The sequence below is a fragment of the Carlito syrichta genome, unplaced genomic scaffold (genome assembly GCF_000164805.1).
Source record: "Carlito syrichta isolate Samal-C Ts95f unplaced genomic scaffold, Tarsius_syrichta-2.0.1 Scaffold302318, whole genome shotgun sequence".
Taxonomy (NCBI): Eukaryota; Metazoa; Chordata; class Mammalia; order Primates; family Tarsiidae; genus Carlito; species Carlito syrichta.
Window position 1 is genome coordinate 531650 of NW_007246414.1, and position 19649 is coordinate 551298.

Below are 19649 nucleotides of genomic sequence, written 5' to 3' on the forward strand. Positions count from 1 at the left end.
GGGATAAGTGGTAGAAACAAATCATAGTATAAATACCTTGAAAACCTCAAAAAGTAACATAATTATAAATATTCATCACAGGCATATTTTATATGTTCTCTCAACTATGCATGCACACTGAAAGAGCTATAAACTGAAATTACCCTGCTTGGAACACCTTACCTTAAAACCGTTAACTTTTACTGAAAGAAAAGGGAAACTTTGCTCACCTCACTGCTCTGATTCAGCTCAGGCCATGTCTGGTTTAACGACGGCATTGATGGTGACTTGCTTGGAGGAGCTTCGGCAGGAGAGCCTGAATAACCTACCTCACCTGGCTGATCTCCAACATCTGTAATGTAAAAAGGAGAAATTCTCTATAAAATGCAACTTTTTGTGTGTAGAAATACTTACGTATAAAAAAGCTAAAGGTGATTTTCACAAGTAATTTATAATCTAAATTTCCTTTCCTCATGTTCCCAAAGTATGCATTTTAACAGACACTACTTATTCCTGCTACTTATTATCTAGACAGGAATAAATAGAAAGAAGGGATTAATACAAAATAACAATAATGCAATAGTTACATGGTTTGAATCATTTTCTGATAACTGGGATAGATTTGTACCAGTTTTCCAAAGTGTATTCCGTGGAGTACTAATTAGTATGGTGGCTTTGAAAAATTAGGTTTTCTGCTCAGATATGTTTGGGGATACAATAATTCCCTGTTGGAGCATCCTATGCACATCTATATATTAAGGCTTGTGATGTCCCAGAGTAAATAAATTTTGTCTAAAATAAATTTTTCCCAAACACAAATTCTTTCCATCAAATAAAATCCCTCAATTTTCCCTTGCAATATACTCTGAAAACTGCCTATTTATACTAATTCACTCATATTTTCTCTGCAAATCTCCCCTTGTTACCAAAAAGCAGCATGTCAAGGTAGACGGCAAAAGGAGAGTCCCCAGCCATGGGCAAAATGCAAAGTCAATGAACCCATGAAACTTTAAACTTTTATCATTAGGCTCACTGGCACTTACAGACTTAATTGAGATAGCTACAAATCCATGGTACTATTTCACAATTTTTTTAAGTTCCACTCTATCACCCAGGCTGGAGTGCAGTAGTACAATCATGGCTACTGCAGCCTCTACCTGTTGGACTTAGGCAATCCTTTCATGTCAGTCTTCCAAGTAGCTGGGACTACAGGTGTACCACACATGGCTATTATTTTGATTTATTGTAGAGACAAGGTCTGACCATGTTGTCCAGGCTGGTCTTGAACCTCTGGGCTCAGGTAATCCTCTTGTCTCGGCCTCCCAATGTGCTGGGATCAGGAGTGTGAGCCATTGCACTCAACCAGAACGGTTTTTAAAGTATTTTGAAATATCATATCTTATTTTCAATGATAGTTAAGCCTTAATTCAAAATATCCCTAAATTGTATTTAAAAACAGAAGGAATGTCAATGGTAACTCCATTCTCATTCTAATTTTACCAAGTTTTCCATGGCTTTGAATATAATCCCAGTCAATAGTGAAAGCACCTAATCTGCTTAGAACTCATGTCAAAAACATGATTCCAATATCTGTCACTGTCTGTTTGACCATGGGCAAGTTGAATAAAATAGCACCTGAGTTTCTCCATCAGAAAGAAAGAAAAGTGCCATTAAATGTTAACACTATATTTCAGATTTCTAAATACACAGCCATATAATTAACCTATTGATGTGTAACTTTAAACCTTTTGATCTATTCATTAGTAAGCCTTCAAGTTTTAGTGTATAACACAGACCTAACACACAGTAGTATTTATTACTGTTTTGCGTGTTCTTGTTTATTTAAATTAATTCCCCCTTCACTGTCATTTTCCTAGAACCACAATTAACTACTGACAGACGAAAAAGTTTTCAAAATTTCCCTCCTGCCTATTCTATTACATGACTCCCTTAAAATATTTTCCTTTTACTTACCCTGATGTTGTACCCTTATTATATACCACACTGCAAGTTCTAGTTTGCAGTCTGGCATTGTATTTTGATTAATTATTGTCTTCTAAGATCAGGAAATGTTTCCTTCTTAGTCCTATATCTTCTAAATACAAGTATCTAAGTAGTTTAGAGATAAGAAAGCTTCAGATATTGTTCTATGAAGACCTCTTAATCCAAAGTTATTGGAGAAGAACTAAAGGAAACATTTATGATAAATGGTAGGAACAAATTCCTCACTGGATAGTTTGGGGTTTTCAGTGTGAACAAAAATTATGAATCTTTTCCCCAATGATAATAAAGGGAAAAGAAGTTAAGCAAAGGAGGCAACAAATCTGAAAATTTACCAAAAGTAAAAATCTGCTAGGAGGCTAATGAATGAAGAAGTATCTTTAAGAGGTCTCCCGAAACAGGTGAGTATTAAAGAAAATAAAAATAAACAGAATTAAAATACTATGAACTACAGGATGATTAATTTCTAAAAGAACTTATTTAAAGTAGACTCTTATTTTATTCTTAAATATCATCTTAGGGGAAATCTGAGGTCCTGGTTTGGCTTTCAAGATCACAGTTCTCATAATGTCATCTTCTATTGACAAACTGAGGGCCAGACTGTACACTACCCCCACCTCAGGGCAGTAATGATTGGAGATCAATTCTGGGAAAGTCTGTGGTTCACTGGTGAAGTTACAATGGGTTTAATTTTTTGAGGCTGAGACCTGAAATGCTATTCACCCAAACAATTATACTTTGTGTTGTTTTCCTAGAGTAGTAGTTCTCAAACTGTGGACCACAAACTCCTTCCTGGGAGTTCTCAAAACTCTTTTAGAGGGTTTGAGAAGTCAAAATTATTCTTATAATATTAATAACGCTTTTCCCGTGTTGAAATTTGCACTAAATGGTGCAAAAGCCATGGTGGGTAAAACTAGCTTATCAGCAAGAATCAAGGCAGTGGCAGCAAAATATACTAAGCGCTATTGTATTCTTCACCCTCATGTGTACAAGTATTGAATATAATATGAAGAAAAAATAAATATACATGTTAATCTCATTGGGGAATATTCATGAGCCAGTAACAATTAGTCTTCTTAAATCTCAGCCCTTCTTTTCAATACTGTGTGCCAAAATGGGAAACACATATAGAGCACTTCTGCTGCATATCAAAGTACAATGGTTATCTCAGGGAAAAAGTACTTATCTGATTCAGCTGTAAAGCTGAACAAGTCAGTTTTCTCATGGAACACCATTTTTCTTGAAAGAACAATTGACAAACTATAATTATGCAGATTTGGTTATTGGACAGGCAGTTTCTCAAAATGAATAAAGTGAGCCTGTCACTTCAAGGAAAGCAACTGTTTTCAGTATCTGCTACTAAAAGTTACTAATGACAAAGTTCAAGCTTTCAAGAAAAAATCAGAATTCTGGAAAATGTGTATTTATGTCTATATTCTCAAGAAGTTCCAGGACTTGAAGACTTCTCTGGTAAGCTGTAAAATTACCAAATATACTTTTTTCATATATATAACGCAATATCCCAACACTTGAAAGATGTGTATTAACTCAATGAACTGATATTTTACAAATAACAAATGCATCATGGGTAAAGGGTTCATTCAAAGCACAAGACAGACCAATGGGTTTTAATGTAAAAATACAAAATATTTATTAATACGGTTTCAGCCTCCACATTGCAACTAACCTTTAAGAAATTACCATTTGTGTTTTGATGTAATACCAAAGCATATATACAATATCTGAAAAAGTAATAAAACAGTCCTTCCTTTACTATGCGAGGCTAGATTTTCTTTGGTAATGTTTTTCTAAAAAGGGCCAGATAGTAACTATTTTAGACTTTGTGGCTATACAGTCTTGTTCCAACTATTCAACTCTACCATTATAGTGCAAAGGCAGTCACAGACAATAAATGGATGACAGGCTGTGTTCCACTAAAATTTTATTTGTGGATACTGAAATTTTAACTTCACACAATTTTCCGTGTGCAATAAAATATTATTATTATAATAAAAATGATTTTTTCAACAATTACAAAGAAAAAAATACTCAGCTTGTGAACTAATCAAAAACAGCTGACTGAATTTGGGCCATGGGGCTTAGTTTTTAAACTCTTGATATACCTCAAATAAAATAACACATCCAACAGACTGAATGAAGAAACAAACTTGACAATCTAGCTGTTTTCTATTAAGCCAGATATAAAAGAGATTTGCAAAAATGGAAAACAATGATACCCTTTTCATAATTTTTTATTTTGGAGAATATAGTTTTCTAAATATGTTTATGCCAATATGTAAAGGATTTATTATTGCTGTTTTAAAATACTGTCACAGATATGTAAATAATCAGTTTTAATTTTAATAGGGTAACTACCGATAGAGCTAATCTGCACAAACAAAGGCTCTTGAAGTCCACAATTTTTAAAATGTAAAGGAGGTTTTAGGATTAAAAAGTTTGAAAAATTACTGTCCTAGAGAATTGAAAAATTATTTTCGGGATAAATTAGCAAAATTACACATCATTTCTTTCCTATTTCTAGAAACCAACAATCAAGAGTGTGTGGCAGAGTGAGACTCCAACTCAAAAAAAATAAGAGAGTCTGTGGAGGCCGGGCAAGATGACTCACTCCTATAATCCCAGCACTTTGGGAAGCTGAGGTGAGGGGACTGCCTGGGCCCACGCGTTCGAGTACAGCTTGGGCAACTTGGTGAGCCCTCATCTCTACAATAAATCAAAAAATAAGCATGGTGTGGTAGCGCGCGCGTGTAGTGCCAGCTACTTGGAAGGCTGAGGTGGAAAGAACGCCAGAGCCCAGCAGGTCAAGGCTGCGGTGACCGTAAGCATGCCACTGCACTCCAGCCTGAGCAGCAGAGTGAGGCTCCAACTCAAAAATAAAAGGAGTCTGTGGAGAAGCATTCGATCTGGAAATCAACTGTGCACTCTATAAATACTCCAACAAAGAGCTTCCTGCCCACCCACAAGCGTTAGTCTTTAAGACTGTATCCTTCGGGAGGCAGAGGTGTAGTTTTACTCTTACCTGATGCAGTGTTCCAACCTAGCCTCCTGCTGGAACACTGTGTCAACCCTGCCTCCCTCCTGAGGGTTCTGCTCTGCCCCTGACATCATCAGAGCATCAGGGCTGAAAAAGAAGAGTATGAGCCTAAATTATTTGTTAAAGTTAACTCTAAAAGCGTGGTTATGCAAAAAGTATTTCCACGTATAAAAGTGTGTCTGGAAGAGACAACCCAGTATGACCATACTGACATATGGATATATTCTACATTTATTCTAAGTTTGTAAGCATTGGAAGAAGTTTCCATCCTCCTATCCTTTCAAAACATCTGGAAAGTTCCTAGATTCTGTCCAGTACAGTGTACCTGCTGAGCAACCTCCTCCTTGGTTTCAGTTTTATTCTAGGTTTGGAACCTACTCATCCTAAAATTCTCTTATTTTCTTTGTATATACTTGACATGCTAAAAAATTATCTCAAAAGTGACTGTCAGCTGTTATTAATCTTATAGAAATGCATACACTTCCCTAAAGTCTTATAATTTAAAACTTATTTTGCTTTCAAGCAGCAAACAAATCTAGGAAGTTCTTCAATAATGAAGATTCAAGGTTCCAACCTCATTTAATAGTTTCATAATGATAAAAGAAACTACATCTTCTATTTACTTGAAGAATATTATTCTTACAAGGAAAAAATATAAAAATAAATAGATTTGGATAAATTTTAAGCCTTTAAGGGAAACTACAAATGGTAACTTTTTCATTCATACTTAAAAGACAGGCATAAGCAATGCATATGTAGAAAGAAATTAAAAACAAAATTTAAGATACGGTTTGTTTTGTCTTCAGTGATAATATATACATCAAAAAACTAAGTTCTATTTCCAAAATGAACTCCATTTATCCTCAACACTCCACAAAATGGAAGCTTATTCAGTAAGTAGACTTTAAGAAGATCTATGTAGAAGTCTATTAGTTTTAAATTAAAATCAAAAGTTTAAAAATATGAAAGTAAAAATATGTCCAACAAGCTTTGATAAGAAACAAAACATCTACCCCAAATTCTAATTGCCTGCTGACTTTTTACAGTACTGATCAACATTTGATAACACCTAACAATCTGACTCAGCTATTATACTCCAAAGAATATCACCTACAAATATATAGAAGATTCCCGTTAACCAATGATAGCTCAAAGTGGGACAACTCCAATTAAAGTTAGTCCACTTTAAAAAAGTAGAATTTCATAAAGAGGAAATGAAAATTTAATTGGGGCTTTATCTTAAAAACATACACAGAAAATTGTGGAAATGAGTATAAAGAATAAGGAAGAAAAGATAATGTTACTTTTTGGGGAGTATAATTTGGTGGCAAAATTAAAACACACAAATTGAGTCAATGAACATTTACTGAGGGTCTACAGGGTTTCAGCTCTCGAGATAAGTACTAAGCAAGAAGACAAGGGTCCCTTTCCCATGGAGCTCTCTTTCTAACAGAAGACAGAGATGTCCATCCTTCACTCTCTTTGGATAAATGTAAAGAGGAAAGGTCATTTATTCAAAAAATGATTGAGAGGGTCGTTCATTATTCCTAAGGATGCTTACTAATCCATTGAAATTGAAATCAAGATCTTTAAAAGCCCCTACTACTATCATTATCCTTGTAGGGTATTTCTTCCTTAAGCATTATCTAGCTTTGTAAGAGGTATGTCAATATCATTGGAGGATTTACAGAGTTCTAATTAATTACTTTGATCAACTTTATTAAATGGTGCATTTTTGCAATGTTACAATTCAAGTGGACTGATTTGTCAGCTATAATACCCACCTATCTGGAAAGATGACGCTAGTGTTAAGAATGTGTGTGTATGGGTGTGTATTTGGGAGGAAGGGTGGTTTGAAAAGTTATTTCTTAAGTGAAAAGTGAATGACAAATATTCAGTGCATTTTCCATTAATTTTTCCTCCCAACTAAGGGCACCCAGCTAATGAACTTTCAAAAGCAAAGATGCTAAGCTATTTGTACAAAACAAAGATATGCACATAAGCAAGTTCACTGCAGCACTGTTTTAAAGGTAAAGCCAGAAAAACAACCCCAAATCCATCAATAAGAAACTGGTTAAATTAAGGTATGTCATATTAAGGAATGTCTTGAATGATAAAGAATGTGGTAGTTTTATATGTGATGAAGTACAATGATGTCCAACATTATTTTAAAAAAATCAATCAAGAATTAACTGCACTTGTATAAAAATTGGTATCTCTCTTGTGTGTGGGCATTTATATGTATGTTAAAGATTTCTGAATGTATACAAGAGAAACTCTTTTTTGAGTCAGGATCTCATTCTGTCACCCAGGCTGGAGTCCAGTGGCATGATCACAGCTCACCACAGCCTCAAAACTCCTGAGCTCAAGCAATCCTCCTGCCTCAGCCTCCCAGTAGCTGAGTCTACAGGCATATACCACCACGCCTGGTTATTTTATTTTATTTCATTTGTAGAGATAAGGTCTTGCTACGTTGCCCAGGCTGGTCTCAAACTCCTGGAGTTAAGCAACTCTCTTCCCTTGGCTTCCCAAAGTGCTGGGATTAAAGGCATGAGCTACCGTGCCTGGCCACAAGAGAAACTGTTAACAGTGATTAACTTGCATCAAGATAGACTCAAATCTGAATTTACATAGATTTCTAGTGAACTATTCATGAAAAGTCCCATGTGACTTCTCTTCTTTGGCTTTAAAAAACATTCACGTTGGAGGTACTGCTTAGAGTTTGGGGATCTGTGCAATGTACCCTATGAACAACAGTGAATCACGTGCCCAAATCTACTGGGTAAAACAGTGATTATGAAGAAGGAGATAGAGATAGGGAACACAGCCCTTTCCCTCTTTCAGTATCTCAAATAGATGCTGTTGAGTTGCTCATGTGAGCAGTATGGTGTGGGAATAGAAAACAATTAAAAGATCACTGGCCCAGTCATTTAACCATTTCAAAATGTGAGCATTTATTTATGTACTCAATTTGCACCGTGGTAGGCATTGAGATAAAATGAACAAAACTAATCTAGCTCTTATCTTCCCAGAAGCCTCTAGTCTAATTTAAAATAGATATTTATCAAATCATCACAAAAATAAATATAAAATTGCAACTGTGCTATTAAGGAGAAGATTCAGACATTAAGTTAAAAATGTATAGCATCTCAGCCTGTTTGTTTTTTCCTTAAAATACAGTACTATGGTATGATAGCAGGTCACATTAATTTTTTTAAAAGTAAGATAAATATTCTTAAAAGCTAAACATTCTGTTTTGAATTCAGCTCAGAAAGCTGTTTCTTTGTAAGACAACAAAAATACTTTCTTTGTAAGACAACAAAAACCAAGTTTCCCTTTCTATTTATTTTAGCTCCCAAATACAGTGCTGACGTTACATATTAAATATCTTAATTCAAATCTGCAGAAGTACTCCTATCCATGATCTTTATTTTAGAAAAAATACATATTTATTCTACCCACATCCGCATGCCTACAGAAAGCCTAGTTTGTTACTCCCATGAGATGTAATTCAAGTGACTACTGTTCACCATCTATTTGCCTCTCAGAATTAAACCTGAAGTATAGAGTACTCGTAGAGGTACCACAAACTTAAGATAACAAATCATTATATATATATGTATGTATGTATTTTTTAGTTGGAGTCTCACTCTGTCGCCCAGGCTAGAGTGCAGTGGCATGCTCATGGCCACCCCAGCAGCGACTTGCTGGGCTCTGGCAATTCTTCTGCCTCAGCTCTCCAGGTAGCTAGAACTACAGGCGTGTGCTACCACACCTGGCTAATTTTTTGATTTACTGTAGAGACAAGGTCTCACCATGTTGCCCAGGCTGGTCTCAAACCTGCAGGCTCAGGAAATCCTTTCGCCTTGGCCTCCCAAAGTGCTGGGATTACAGACTTGAGCCACCACACCAGGTCATCATTATATTTTCAAAGGTAGAAAAATGTTAAGAATATCTTATATTGAAAATGGCACACAATGAGCATTAATTCATCTAATATTTACTGAGCAATTCACTACATGCCTGGCAAAGGTGGTAGGTTCTAAGGATACTACAATGAACATAAATGATAGATTTCCTTTTTTTTCAAGTTCAGAATATAGTGGTAGAAAGAGGAAAAAAAAACAGGACTTAGTGTTACATGTTTCAAGATAAATAGCATGTAGAAGATGGAATGAGAGATCAGAGAAGAGAGGAACCATCTCTGTCTGTAGTCAAAAAGGTTCCATGCAGGACATATTTATGATATATTCTAGTATCAGCAAAGGATCTATTTGGGTATTTTTCCCTTAACTGTGACATTTAAAAAACGTAGCTATTTACAATGATTTTTGCAAATACTGACTGCTCCACAGTGTCACAGAGTAATTTCTATATTCAAAGGACTTTTTATCACATGGGTATCAGTTTTATGAGAGGTGAAAGAAAAAAGATTTATATTGGTTTGCCCTCAAATAAACAGAATTCCAAAATTTGTTGTTTATAAATATGTAACAGATTTGAATCTCATACTGATCACAATGTTTACAATAAATTTGATCAGGAAACCATATTGTGTTGTGAGAGGAAACAAAAACTACCTGAGTCTGTAATATCTTTAAAACTATAGTTTGAGCAATAGTGCACAGATACATGAAGGTAAAAAAAATCAGTCTCTGTAAAACAGATCTAACAGGTATAAAATTAGACAAAAAGAGAAGTGCCTCAAAAAACTTCTTCCTGAACCATCAGTTTTAAAATTCAGGCAGTAGAACAAATTTACAAAGAACCTAATTTTATTTAAATTAAATAAAGGAAAAACAAATTCACCAACTACATTGCAAAAGTCAGATTCATCTATCTGAAGGTAACAGATGACAGAATCAGACAAGACTCTGCAAAATAACCTACAACAGATAAAACTTGATTTAAATTATTTTCTTGCATTATTATGCTATCAGTTTTCAAAGGCTTTTAGTCATATAAAAGCTCTAAGTACAAGGCTCAATTTTTAAATCAATGTCACCAACATTCTGATGCTACCACAATTCCCTTTTGTGCTAAACAAAGAAGTTGTTTTTGTTTATTTTTAAGCAGGTAAATCAAATTACTCTGAAGTAACACTACCTAACAAAGATACTTAGCTTAGCTCAAGTTAGAGGTTAACTGATGCTTCATAACTACCTGAAATAATTGGAAAAATCCTAGGATTCTTAGAGGAAAATGTTCCTAAAAAATTAACATCAATGATATATTTAAAAAATTAACGTATTTGTTGATAAGAAGTCAGTGTACAATTCAGATCCTGAAATGTGAATGGCATCAAATCCACATTTCAGGTGGAGAAACAGAAAAGAAAAATTGAGTAAATGGTTAGAACTTGCCCAAGGTCACAAGCCATATTAGCAAAACTAGAGGGACACTCAGATTTTTTACACCAAGGAAGATCATTTTCTTAGTGACAGCGATTTCATGTATGTGATTCCTTGTGTATAGTTTAGATAATGAAGTCAGACCATGCATATTTTTAGGTTGACGAGATGCTGCCTGACCAATAAATGCCTTTTTAAGAGCCAAATTCTATTTTAACTTCCTTTTCAAAAGTACCAAATTCCTTCCATTCTCATATCCAAAAGAGAACTTAGATAGGAACACTGAGGACAATAATTTTGTTTTAACTAGGCTCATTAAGAATTTAAACACTGGGCAATCCCATTGGGTCCCCTCCCACTGTGGGAGCTTTTCTGTTCTCTCAGTAAATCCTGCTTTCACACACACACACACACACACACACACACACACACACACACACACAATTTAAACATTAAGTTTCCTTTTATCTACTCAGAATTTAACAAATATGTACAAATTTATTTTTTATTTTAAAGATGTGGGGTACAATTCAGGATTAGGTATACAAGTGGTCATGGTACAGGGCTCAGTTTGGGTCTCCCCTTGGTTCCCACTTTGCCTGGTTTGAGATCAGGTACGCTTATTGATGTTGTGGTGCTCTCCCCCAAAAAACGCACAAATTTTTAACCTCTGATATTCTTTTCCTCTTAAAGAAAACTATGAGTAAGTGTGAACATTTAGCATTCTTGTTAACAAGACAGCAGTCTCTAACATCAAAAACAAAATTCCCAGATCTCTTTAGAGTCTGCAGAAGAAATCCTAGTATCTTTTTTTTTTATTTTGAGTTGGAGTCTCACTCTGTCGCCCAGACTGGAGTGCAGAGCCTCAACCTGCCAGGCTCCGGCGATCCTTCCGCCTCAGCCTTCCAAGTAGCTGGAACTACAGGCGCACGCTACCACATCTGGCTAATTTTTTTTTTGATTTATTGTAGAGATGAGGTCTCGCCAAGTTGCCCAGGCTGGTCTTGAACCTGCGGGCTCAGGCAATCCACTCACCTCTGCCTCCCAAAGCGCTGGGATTATAGGCTGAGCCACTGAGCCCAGCTGAGCCTGGTATCTTAAAGGAAAATGCTTGTTACTGCAAAGGTCCAATGATGAACCAGGTTATTTCCCTTCAACAAATTAAGATGCATTAAATGGAAAACTGTTTATAAAGTAGACAGGTTAGTTTACTCACTTCCAACAAAATGCAATGCAATTAAAGGATGACAAACTTAGAAGATACTGTGAAAAGCTCTTCAAATATCAGAAAGTCACAAATGTAACAATAAAAGAGTGGCATATACTCTTTACTTCTATTTTAAAAGTTGACTGGATAAGACAAAATCAAGTTCAGCCTGTACATCTTTCTAATGGCAAATCCACGTGCTCTTCATGAAATGTCTGAGCTATCAAGCTAAGTTTTAACATCTATTGTGATTCTGTTTCAAAATCAAGCAGTATGTTTATCAAGGTATGCAACCAGCTCTCTTCAGCTACCAATCTTACCTGCTGAATCTTCCAAATCAATCAGTTTGGGCATTAAGCTTTCAGGAAGTTTTTCTGGTAAGTCATAGCCATTCTTCCTAGCAACCACCAGATGAAAAGCAGCACAAAACTCATCCAGTGTCAACGCACCATCTTTATCAAAGTCTGAGAGTTCCCTAGAAGACAAACTTATTGTGAATATAATAATCACATTCTACTTTGGATCCCTTTATTTTTCAAAAAGAAAGAAGGGAAATACTTTCCCTAAGCAAGTTCAAAAAGCCAGTAACTATAAAAATTCTACAGATGTAAAGAAGTATAATATAGTAAATATAGCAAAATGGTAACTGTATAACTAGGTGGTGGACATGTGAGTATTCATGGTATGATTCAGTAAACGTTCCAGTATGATTGAAATTCTCATAATAAAATGCTAAAAAATAGCCCTTATAGTTAAGGTTCCCCTCACAAAAAGTGATCTCTAACTTGTATGCATTTTTAGCAGCAGGGTTTAGATAAGTAAGGCATATGTAATAAGTCCCTAAATTTTTTTTTTTTTTTTTTTAGTTGGAGTCTCACTTTAGTCACCCAGGCTGGAGTGCGGTGGCATGCTCACAGCCACTGCAGCCTCAACCTGCTGGGCTTAGGCGATCCTTCTGCTTCAACTTTCCAAGTAGCTGGAACTACGGACACATGCCACCACGCCCAGCTAGTTTTTGTGATTTACTGTAGAGACGAGATCTCACCAAGTTGCCCAGGCTGGTCTTGAAACCCTGGGCTCTGGCAATCCTCTTTCTTGGCCTCCCGAAGTGCTGGGATTATAGGCTAAGCCACCATGCCTGGTCCACTAAAATATTTCACACTTTTGTTTTTAGTGTTATGAAACTTCAACATGTATGTACTTTCAAGCACCAAGTAGAACTACAAGGCTGGAAACAACAATACAGCTACCAGCTTGCTGTCCCTGCCATTTCCTAGATACAGAGGCAACCACTTTTGTACTTATTGCCTTAAACTATAAATAGCATGCATGTATTGCTAGTTCTTGATTTACCTGGTAATTGTTTTAAAAAGCATTTTGTGATTGCACTCTATGTTGTAATGGCCAATTCCAACTATATGGCAGCTATCCTGAGTCGTAGTCTGTGTTGAAATGGGAGTTAAGCACTGTTCTAAACTCACAGCTGGGATAAACATAACCCATAAAAGCTAGTATGTGCAAACTAGCTTTTATGCCAGGCTTTATGCTAGCAACAAAAAGACCAGCTGATACAGCTTAAAGAATATTAGCACTTTACAAAGAACTACTGCACCTGTATCACTTATTTCTTTTCTACAAGGTAAGAGAGAAGCTGGTTATTGTAAGGCAACACTGACTTCTTTCAGAACATTCCTAAAGAGGTTATTTTTCTAATAATTTATCTTTTAAGGTTCTAAAATCTACCTGCTAGAAACTCCTTTGAAACAAGTCACATCGCCCAACTGATATACCACACTTACCAAATGTGAGAAAGTTCAAGAATAGGAAGTTTTGATTTTGTAAAAAACTCTTTAGCTGCAGATCCTGAAATATTAAAACAGTTATTGTTTAATGTTATTCTCAACTTACAGACTCAAGAACAGAATGTGAAGTAAGAGTCTTAGACTTTTTTCACTGGGAAAAAGGTAAGCTTAATATGTGACTATGTCATATTTTCAGTCCCCAGTGATTATAAACTCTTTTTTGTCAAATGACTTGAGAACTAGATACCTTTTATAAGTAAAATCAAAGTCCGACAAAACAATGTCTTTGAGATTATGAAATTGAGACATTGTTCTGTTCCATCTACAAGAACTTTTGTTTTTAATAACTCACCTGGAATAAATCCGTTTAGATCAGGCTGAATGGTTTTAAACTGATTTACATAATACTGTCTTTGTTCATCTGTTATTTTCCAGGGATCATCATAACTACTGGATTGCCTACGAATTTCATTGGCAGTTGTAGCTGATGCTACAGTTCGTACTGTTGTCTGGTCCTGTAATGAAACATTTTTTCCTCAGTACAGTATCTATCTACATGATTTTATGGACCAAGATTGCTAGGTTACTTATTGGGAAAGTGAAACTTACTTTTTGTGGACATTTAAAATGTAAGAAGTCATCAACAAACCATGTATGTATTATAGTCAGGTTATTGGATATGTTTTGGCACAATGATTATATAAATGTGTAGAATGATAGCAATTATGTAAGCAACAGAAAGTTATGAAAAATGTGCTAAGAAAGCCAAGCAAATATATTCCCAGATGCAGAAAACTTTCAAAACTTTACTAGGGAACTAGAAACAGAAATAAAATCAGCTGAAACATTCCAATGATAACAGACTTGAAAAGGCACAGTGCTTTTTTTTTTTTTAAATAAAGAGTGTACTCGCATTTATAAAATTTGCAACAGCAAAATATAAAAACATGACTGCAGCAGTACTCTGAATGAAGCAAATAAAAATGCAATACCAATAAAATGTCACACCTGGACAGAAGCAGGATGCATGGTTAAAAGAGTACTGGTTGGTGGAGTATCTGCAAAACTGACCCAGTTTTCTTGAGGTGGAGGTGGAGAATGGCCTGACCACACTGCATCACCAGCAGAGGAACCTAAAAGAGAATGGGTAAGCATGCTGACTTACGTTTGAGGAAAAATAGAAAGTTACCAGGAAGTTCTCTTTCAAACTCTAACTTTTAAGAAATCTAACCACTTCCAAAATGGAATCTTTTGTGACCAATTTAAAGTTATACCTCATTTAAATATTTTTAATTACTCTGACTCTCCTTGTCAATACCAACACAATTTATATAGTATATACCTAATATGGCATATACCTAATATATATGATAATGATTCATTTTACCTGAGAATCTGGTATGCATACATTTTTGTATAAGCATCACAGATTTAAGTAAATGCAACTAACACTTTCCAAAGTGATGTAATCTACTTATACCTTTTCATAATTAGCTTTTGCTTCTATTTAACTTAACTTACAATTTAAAATTAGCTTGAAAGTAACTCTTAAAGGAATGTTATCAAGTTTCCTTCAATTTACAATCCTAAATAATTGTTACTTTTAAAGAATCTCTAAGTCGGGAAATAGCACGAGCCTGTAATCCTGGCAACTCAGGAAACTGAGGCAGGAGAATCACTGGAGTCCAGAAGTGTGAGAATAGCCTGGGCAACACAGTGAGACTCTTAAAAAAAAAAGAGTCTTGGAATACCTGATTGTGCTTCACCAAAGGGAGACCAAAACGGCCCAGGTCCTGCAAGAGGCCTCTCACTATTCCCCCCACTGGGATGACGATTGTGCTTCCTCCATGTGTGGGGAGAAGTTGGTGGCGACTGCTGTGGTGAAACTACTGGGGATGCAGGTTCCTAAAAAGAATATAATTTTTTAAAACATTTAATTTCAAGGAGACATTTGAAATATTAAGCTACCAACAAATGTTTTCATGCAAACATCTACACAGGACATCAACGGATAAAATTTATGCAATTACCTGTGGATCTGCAGATGTACGAGGCTGAACTGTATCATGGCTTATGGATCCCTTTTTCACTTGCCCCCTGCCAGGTGGTGGAGGAATTACACCAGAATAAGATCCTTGATTTTCAGAATCGGAAGAATATGAGGCTGCATGGCGAGATTCCTGTTCATTCTTTGAAGCAACAAATCTTGGCAGAGGAAGGTCCTTTACTGTTAACCACAAAAATAATTATTACTTTAAAATTAAAAAGGACATACATTAAAAACTAAAATAAGAGACAAATTAGATATTAGAATTTTTCAAAAACAGAAATAAGAGGAACAGTCTATCTCTACAAAATTGGGAACATCATCTCTGTTAGATTGTTTATGGAGACTTTTACCTAGAAAGAAGTAGTAAAACCTTTTAGTCCCTCTAAAAGGTGATAATAATAGCTATGTGTGTGCATGCACATATATATAAACTTAATTTTATTATAAAGATGTGGGGTACAAGTCAGAATTAGGTGCATAAGTAGTCTTGTACAGGTGAAATCTGGGCCTCCATCTGGTCCTCACTTCCCCTGGTTTAGGATCAGATACCCTTAGCGATGTTATGTGCCATCCCCCTCCCCGGCAATGTCCTGCTACTGGTGATCCCTCTCCTATAGCATAACAATAGCTATATTAAATGTATACTCTATGCCTGGTCCTACACCTGTCACCTTATATTTACCTCATCTCAACCATGGCAATCCTGCAAAGCCCCTGTTTACAGATAAGGAACCTGAGGCTCTGAGATGCCAAGGTCACAAACAGTAACTGACAGTTAAGACCCGAACCTAGGTCAGCCAGACCCCAAAGCCTAGGCTGCTTCTACTCATATTGGGTCTCTGAAGTAAGCTTATAGAGCTCTAAGTAAACAAAGAATATGCCACTATGACTCATGTTGGAAATTCCTAAATATACCTTACTGTTAACCTACCAAGGACATGGTGCACAGCATTCCCTCTAACCACTGGGGTCTGGCTTTTGACTCTCCTACTGGTCAGATATGCAACACTCAATTTTAAATAGAGGAGAAAGATGAAAGACTGAGAAATTCTCTGCAGGTAAATCATAAGTCACAATTTAAGACTAGAACAAAACAGCTGCAGTCATTTTCAAAGGAAAGTGCACTTCCCTCCATTATGTGATTACCTTTGTCTTTTTTTAGAACTCTTAACACCAGAAAAATGATATGTGGCAAACCAGAGGTCCACAGTAAAAACCTCCAGCTGACCAATAAACTAAGCTGGTACTTCAAACTATTTTTATTAATAAGAATTCTGATATTTACAGATTTTACAGAAAATTTTCTGTAACTTACAGATTTAAAAAATTCTCAATTTACCTCTTTCCCCTTTTCTCTACGAAAACAACAGGTCCCTCTGCACTTAAGTACCTGTCTTTATAAAATTTCTATCTTCTTCCACATCAATAAGCTTCCGAATAACTAAAAAATAAATTATCTAGGGTGACACTTATAAGGTGATCAGATGTCTGCAACTAGGTTTTAGTCTGCCAATATTTCAATACTGTCTCTATCACTCAGAAAGTTAAGGTTAACTGTACTTTGTAATTTCAGTTGAAGCCTTCCTAGCCTTTCCAAACAAAAAACCCCACAAAGTATAAGGTTGTTCTGGCTGGGTGCAGTGGCTCACACCTGCAATCCTAGCACTTTGGGAGGGGCCAAGGTGGGATGACTGTTTGAGCCCAGGAATTCAAGACCTCATCCCTACAAAAAATAAAAAATTTGGCCAGGTGTGGTGGCGCATGTCTACAGTCCCAGCTACTTGGGAGACTGAAAAAGGTGGATTCAAGGCTACAGTAAGTCATGATCCTATCAGTGTACTTCAGTCTGGGTGAAAGACTGAGATTCCGAATCAAAGAAAAAAAACCCCTAAATATGAAGATGGTCACTACAATTTCATCACTTACCCTGATAGAAGAATTCACCTAAATTATTTCTAAGTAATTTTTAGTAAAATTAATTATAAAAAATTATCATTTAAATGGTACATATATCATCAAATATGTATGAAGTACATATTCTATGCCATAACAAATATAAGACAAACATATTTCTCTAATATTCTCAAATGAGAAATGCAAGGTATTGGAAATAAAGTCATGACACTTCATGTAAGTTCACAAATGCCTCTATAATACCAGAAAGACTCAAGAGTTCTACTGACTTTATTTGTAATAGAAGCCTGTTTTCATTTTGGTTACTAGTGTACTCCATGTTTACCTGTATTTATACTTTCCACTCTTAAAGGAAAACCAGACTGGGCAACAGCTACAAGTTTCAAAGCGATGTAGAACTGACTTCTTCCAAAATAACCAAGTCTTTTTGCACCACAAAGCTCCATGATCTATAAAGGAACACAATGTTAAATTAAGATTCCTGACAAAAATTCTCTGTTCAAAATTAAGCAGATATTGAGCTTGTTTTTAATTTATCTAAAATAAGTACCTAATATATGCTATAATACTCTCAATTGACAACCAGCTTCAAGTTTCAGGTTCATCTGTTCTGAAACAAAAAAATCCCTGACCTCACAATAAGAAAATGATCATTCTACCATTTACTAAAATCTATGTACTCAGCAATTTTATTAGAATCACTGTTTTTCATTAATAGTCACATTTTTAAAGAAACAACATGCCGGCTGGTCTCGGTGGCTCAGCCTGTAATCCCAGCACTTTGGGAGGCCCAGGCGAGTGAACTGCCTGAGCCCACGGGTTTGAGACCAGCCCAGGCAACTTGGCGAGACCTCGTCTCTACAATAAATAAAAAAATTAGCCGGGCATGGTAGTATGAACCTGTAGTTCTGGCTACTTGGAAGGCTGAGGCAGAAGGATCGCCGGAAGCCAGCGGATCAACGCTGGGGTGGCCATGAGCATGCCCCTGCACTCCAGCCTGGGTGACAGAGTGAGACTCCAACTCAAAAAAAAAAAAAGAAACTACATGCCATCCACTCTTCTTCATAAGCACTGTTTACACAGCAGGATCATGTGACTAACATTATTAAGCTGCCATTTAGAGTCTTAACATGATGATATAACAACATGGGGAAATGCTAAGGCTCTCTTAAGTGGGGAAAGAAAAGTAAGATACATTATTTTAACCACATACACACAAATTTGGGAACTACATCAAAAAACTCCACCAGCAGTTTTGTTAGGTGAGGTTAATAGTAGGGGCTTCCCCCACTCCCTTATATTCCAAATTGAGGTTATACCATTTTTTAAAACAGCACAAAGTTTTGTTTGTCCTTAAAAAAAAAAAAAAAGCATGAACGCATTCAAGGGTCTACAATGATCAATTACTCTAGTAATTGAATAAGTATTTTCAGACTGGCTACTACAAGTAAATATCTGACTTGAAAAAGAGGATTTCAGGTTACTAGACTAAATTATAACTCCAAAGGCTGAAGCAGATTTCTACTATACAGACATTATACATTTATCTTTTTTTTTCCTCAGTTGGAGTCTCACTCTGTCGCCCAGACTGGAGTGCAGTGGCCGCTCTCTGCCACCGCAGCCTCGACCTGCTGGGCTCCGGCGATCCTTCCGCCTCAGCCTTCCAAGTAGCTGGAACTATAGGCACACGCTACCACGCCCGGCTGATTTTTTGATTTATTGTAGAGATGAGGTCTTGCCAAGTTGCCCAGGCGGATCTCGAACTCGCGGGCTCAGGCAATCCACTCACCTCGGCCTCCCAAAGGCATGGGATTACAGGCTGAGCCACTGAGCCCGGCTTATACATTTATCTTAAAACTAGGTTTCATTTTAAAGCACTTTCTCAAATAATACAACTTATTGTAGAGAAGGAGTAGATTTAGTCTATTTTCTCCTTTTCCCAAACACTCAAAGAAAGATAAGGTACCTTGAGAGGTTGTGGTATTAAGTCTGAAAAAAAGTATTCACAGAACTGCAAAGGAAATACCTACTGATGGTTAAGCAATGTATCTCAACAATAATAACCATTTGCTTATATGCACAAAGAGAGTCATTTTTGCTGACTGATGAGCACTGGCACAAGTTCCTGCTCCTGCCACTAACGTGCATGTGCTTCTGAAGAAATCTGGAAAGGTAAAGAGGATCATGAGGCAGGTTAACACCATTAACAGAACCATGAGGGAAAGGAATCAACAAAGGAAGGCCACACAGCCTCACAGGCCATGCAGACATATTTTACTGTGATTACTGC

The 19649-nt window shown here is 36.3% G+C and overlaps 1 protein-coding gene across 10 annotated transcripts in view; it reads right to left on the reverse strand.

Annotated features, from left to right (window-relative positions):
• REPS1 (RALBP1 associated Eps domain containing 1) overlaps positions 1–17828 on the reverse strand; it is a 41768-nt gene extending 23940 nt beyond the window's left edge. For 9 of the 10 annotated variants that reach the window (XM_008056301.2, XM_008056304.2, XM_008056302.2 and 6 more), the window contains exons 1-8: positions 17685–17828; positions 15426–15622; positions 15147–15300; positions 14404–14528; positions 13748–13910; positions 13393–13456; positions 11914–12068; positions 210–331 (exon numbers count right to left, since the gene is read on the reverse strand). In XM_008056301.2, the coding sequence (XP_008054492.1) occupies positions 210–331; positions 11914–12068; positions 13393–13456; positions 13748–13910; positions 14404–14528; positions 15147–15300; positions 15426–15622; positions 17685–17805 (1101 nt within the window). In that variant the 5' untranslated portion in view covers positions 17806–17828. The remainder of the gene's footprint in view (positions 1–209; positions 332–11913; positions 12069–13392; positions 13457–13747; positions 13911–14403; positions 14529–15146; positions 15301–15425; positions 15623–17684) is intronic. The other variant, XM_021711482.1, reaches the window with a different exon arrangement.
• Positions 17829–19649: the final 1821 nt, after the last annotated feature.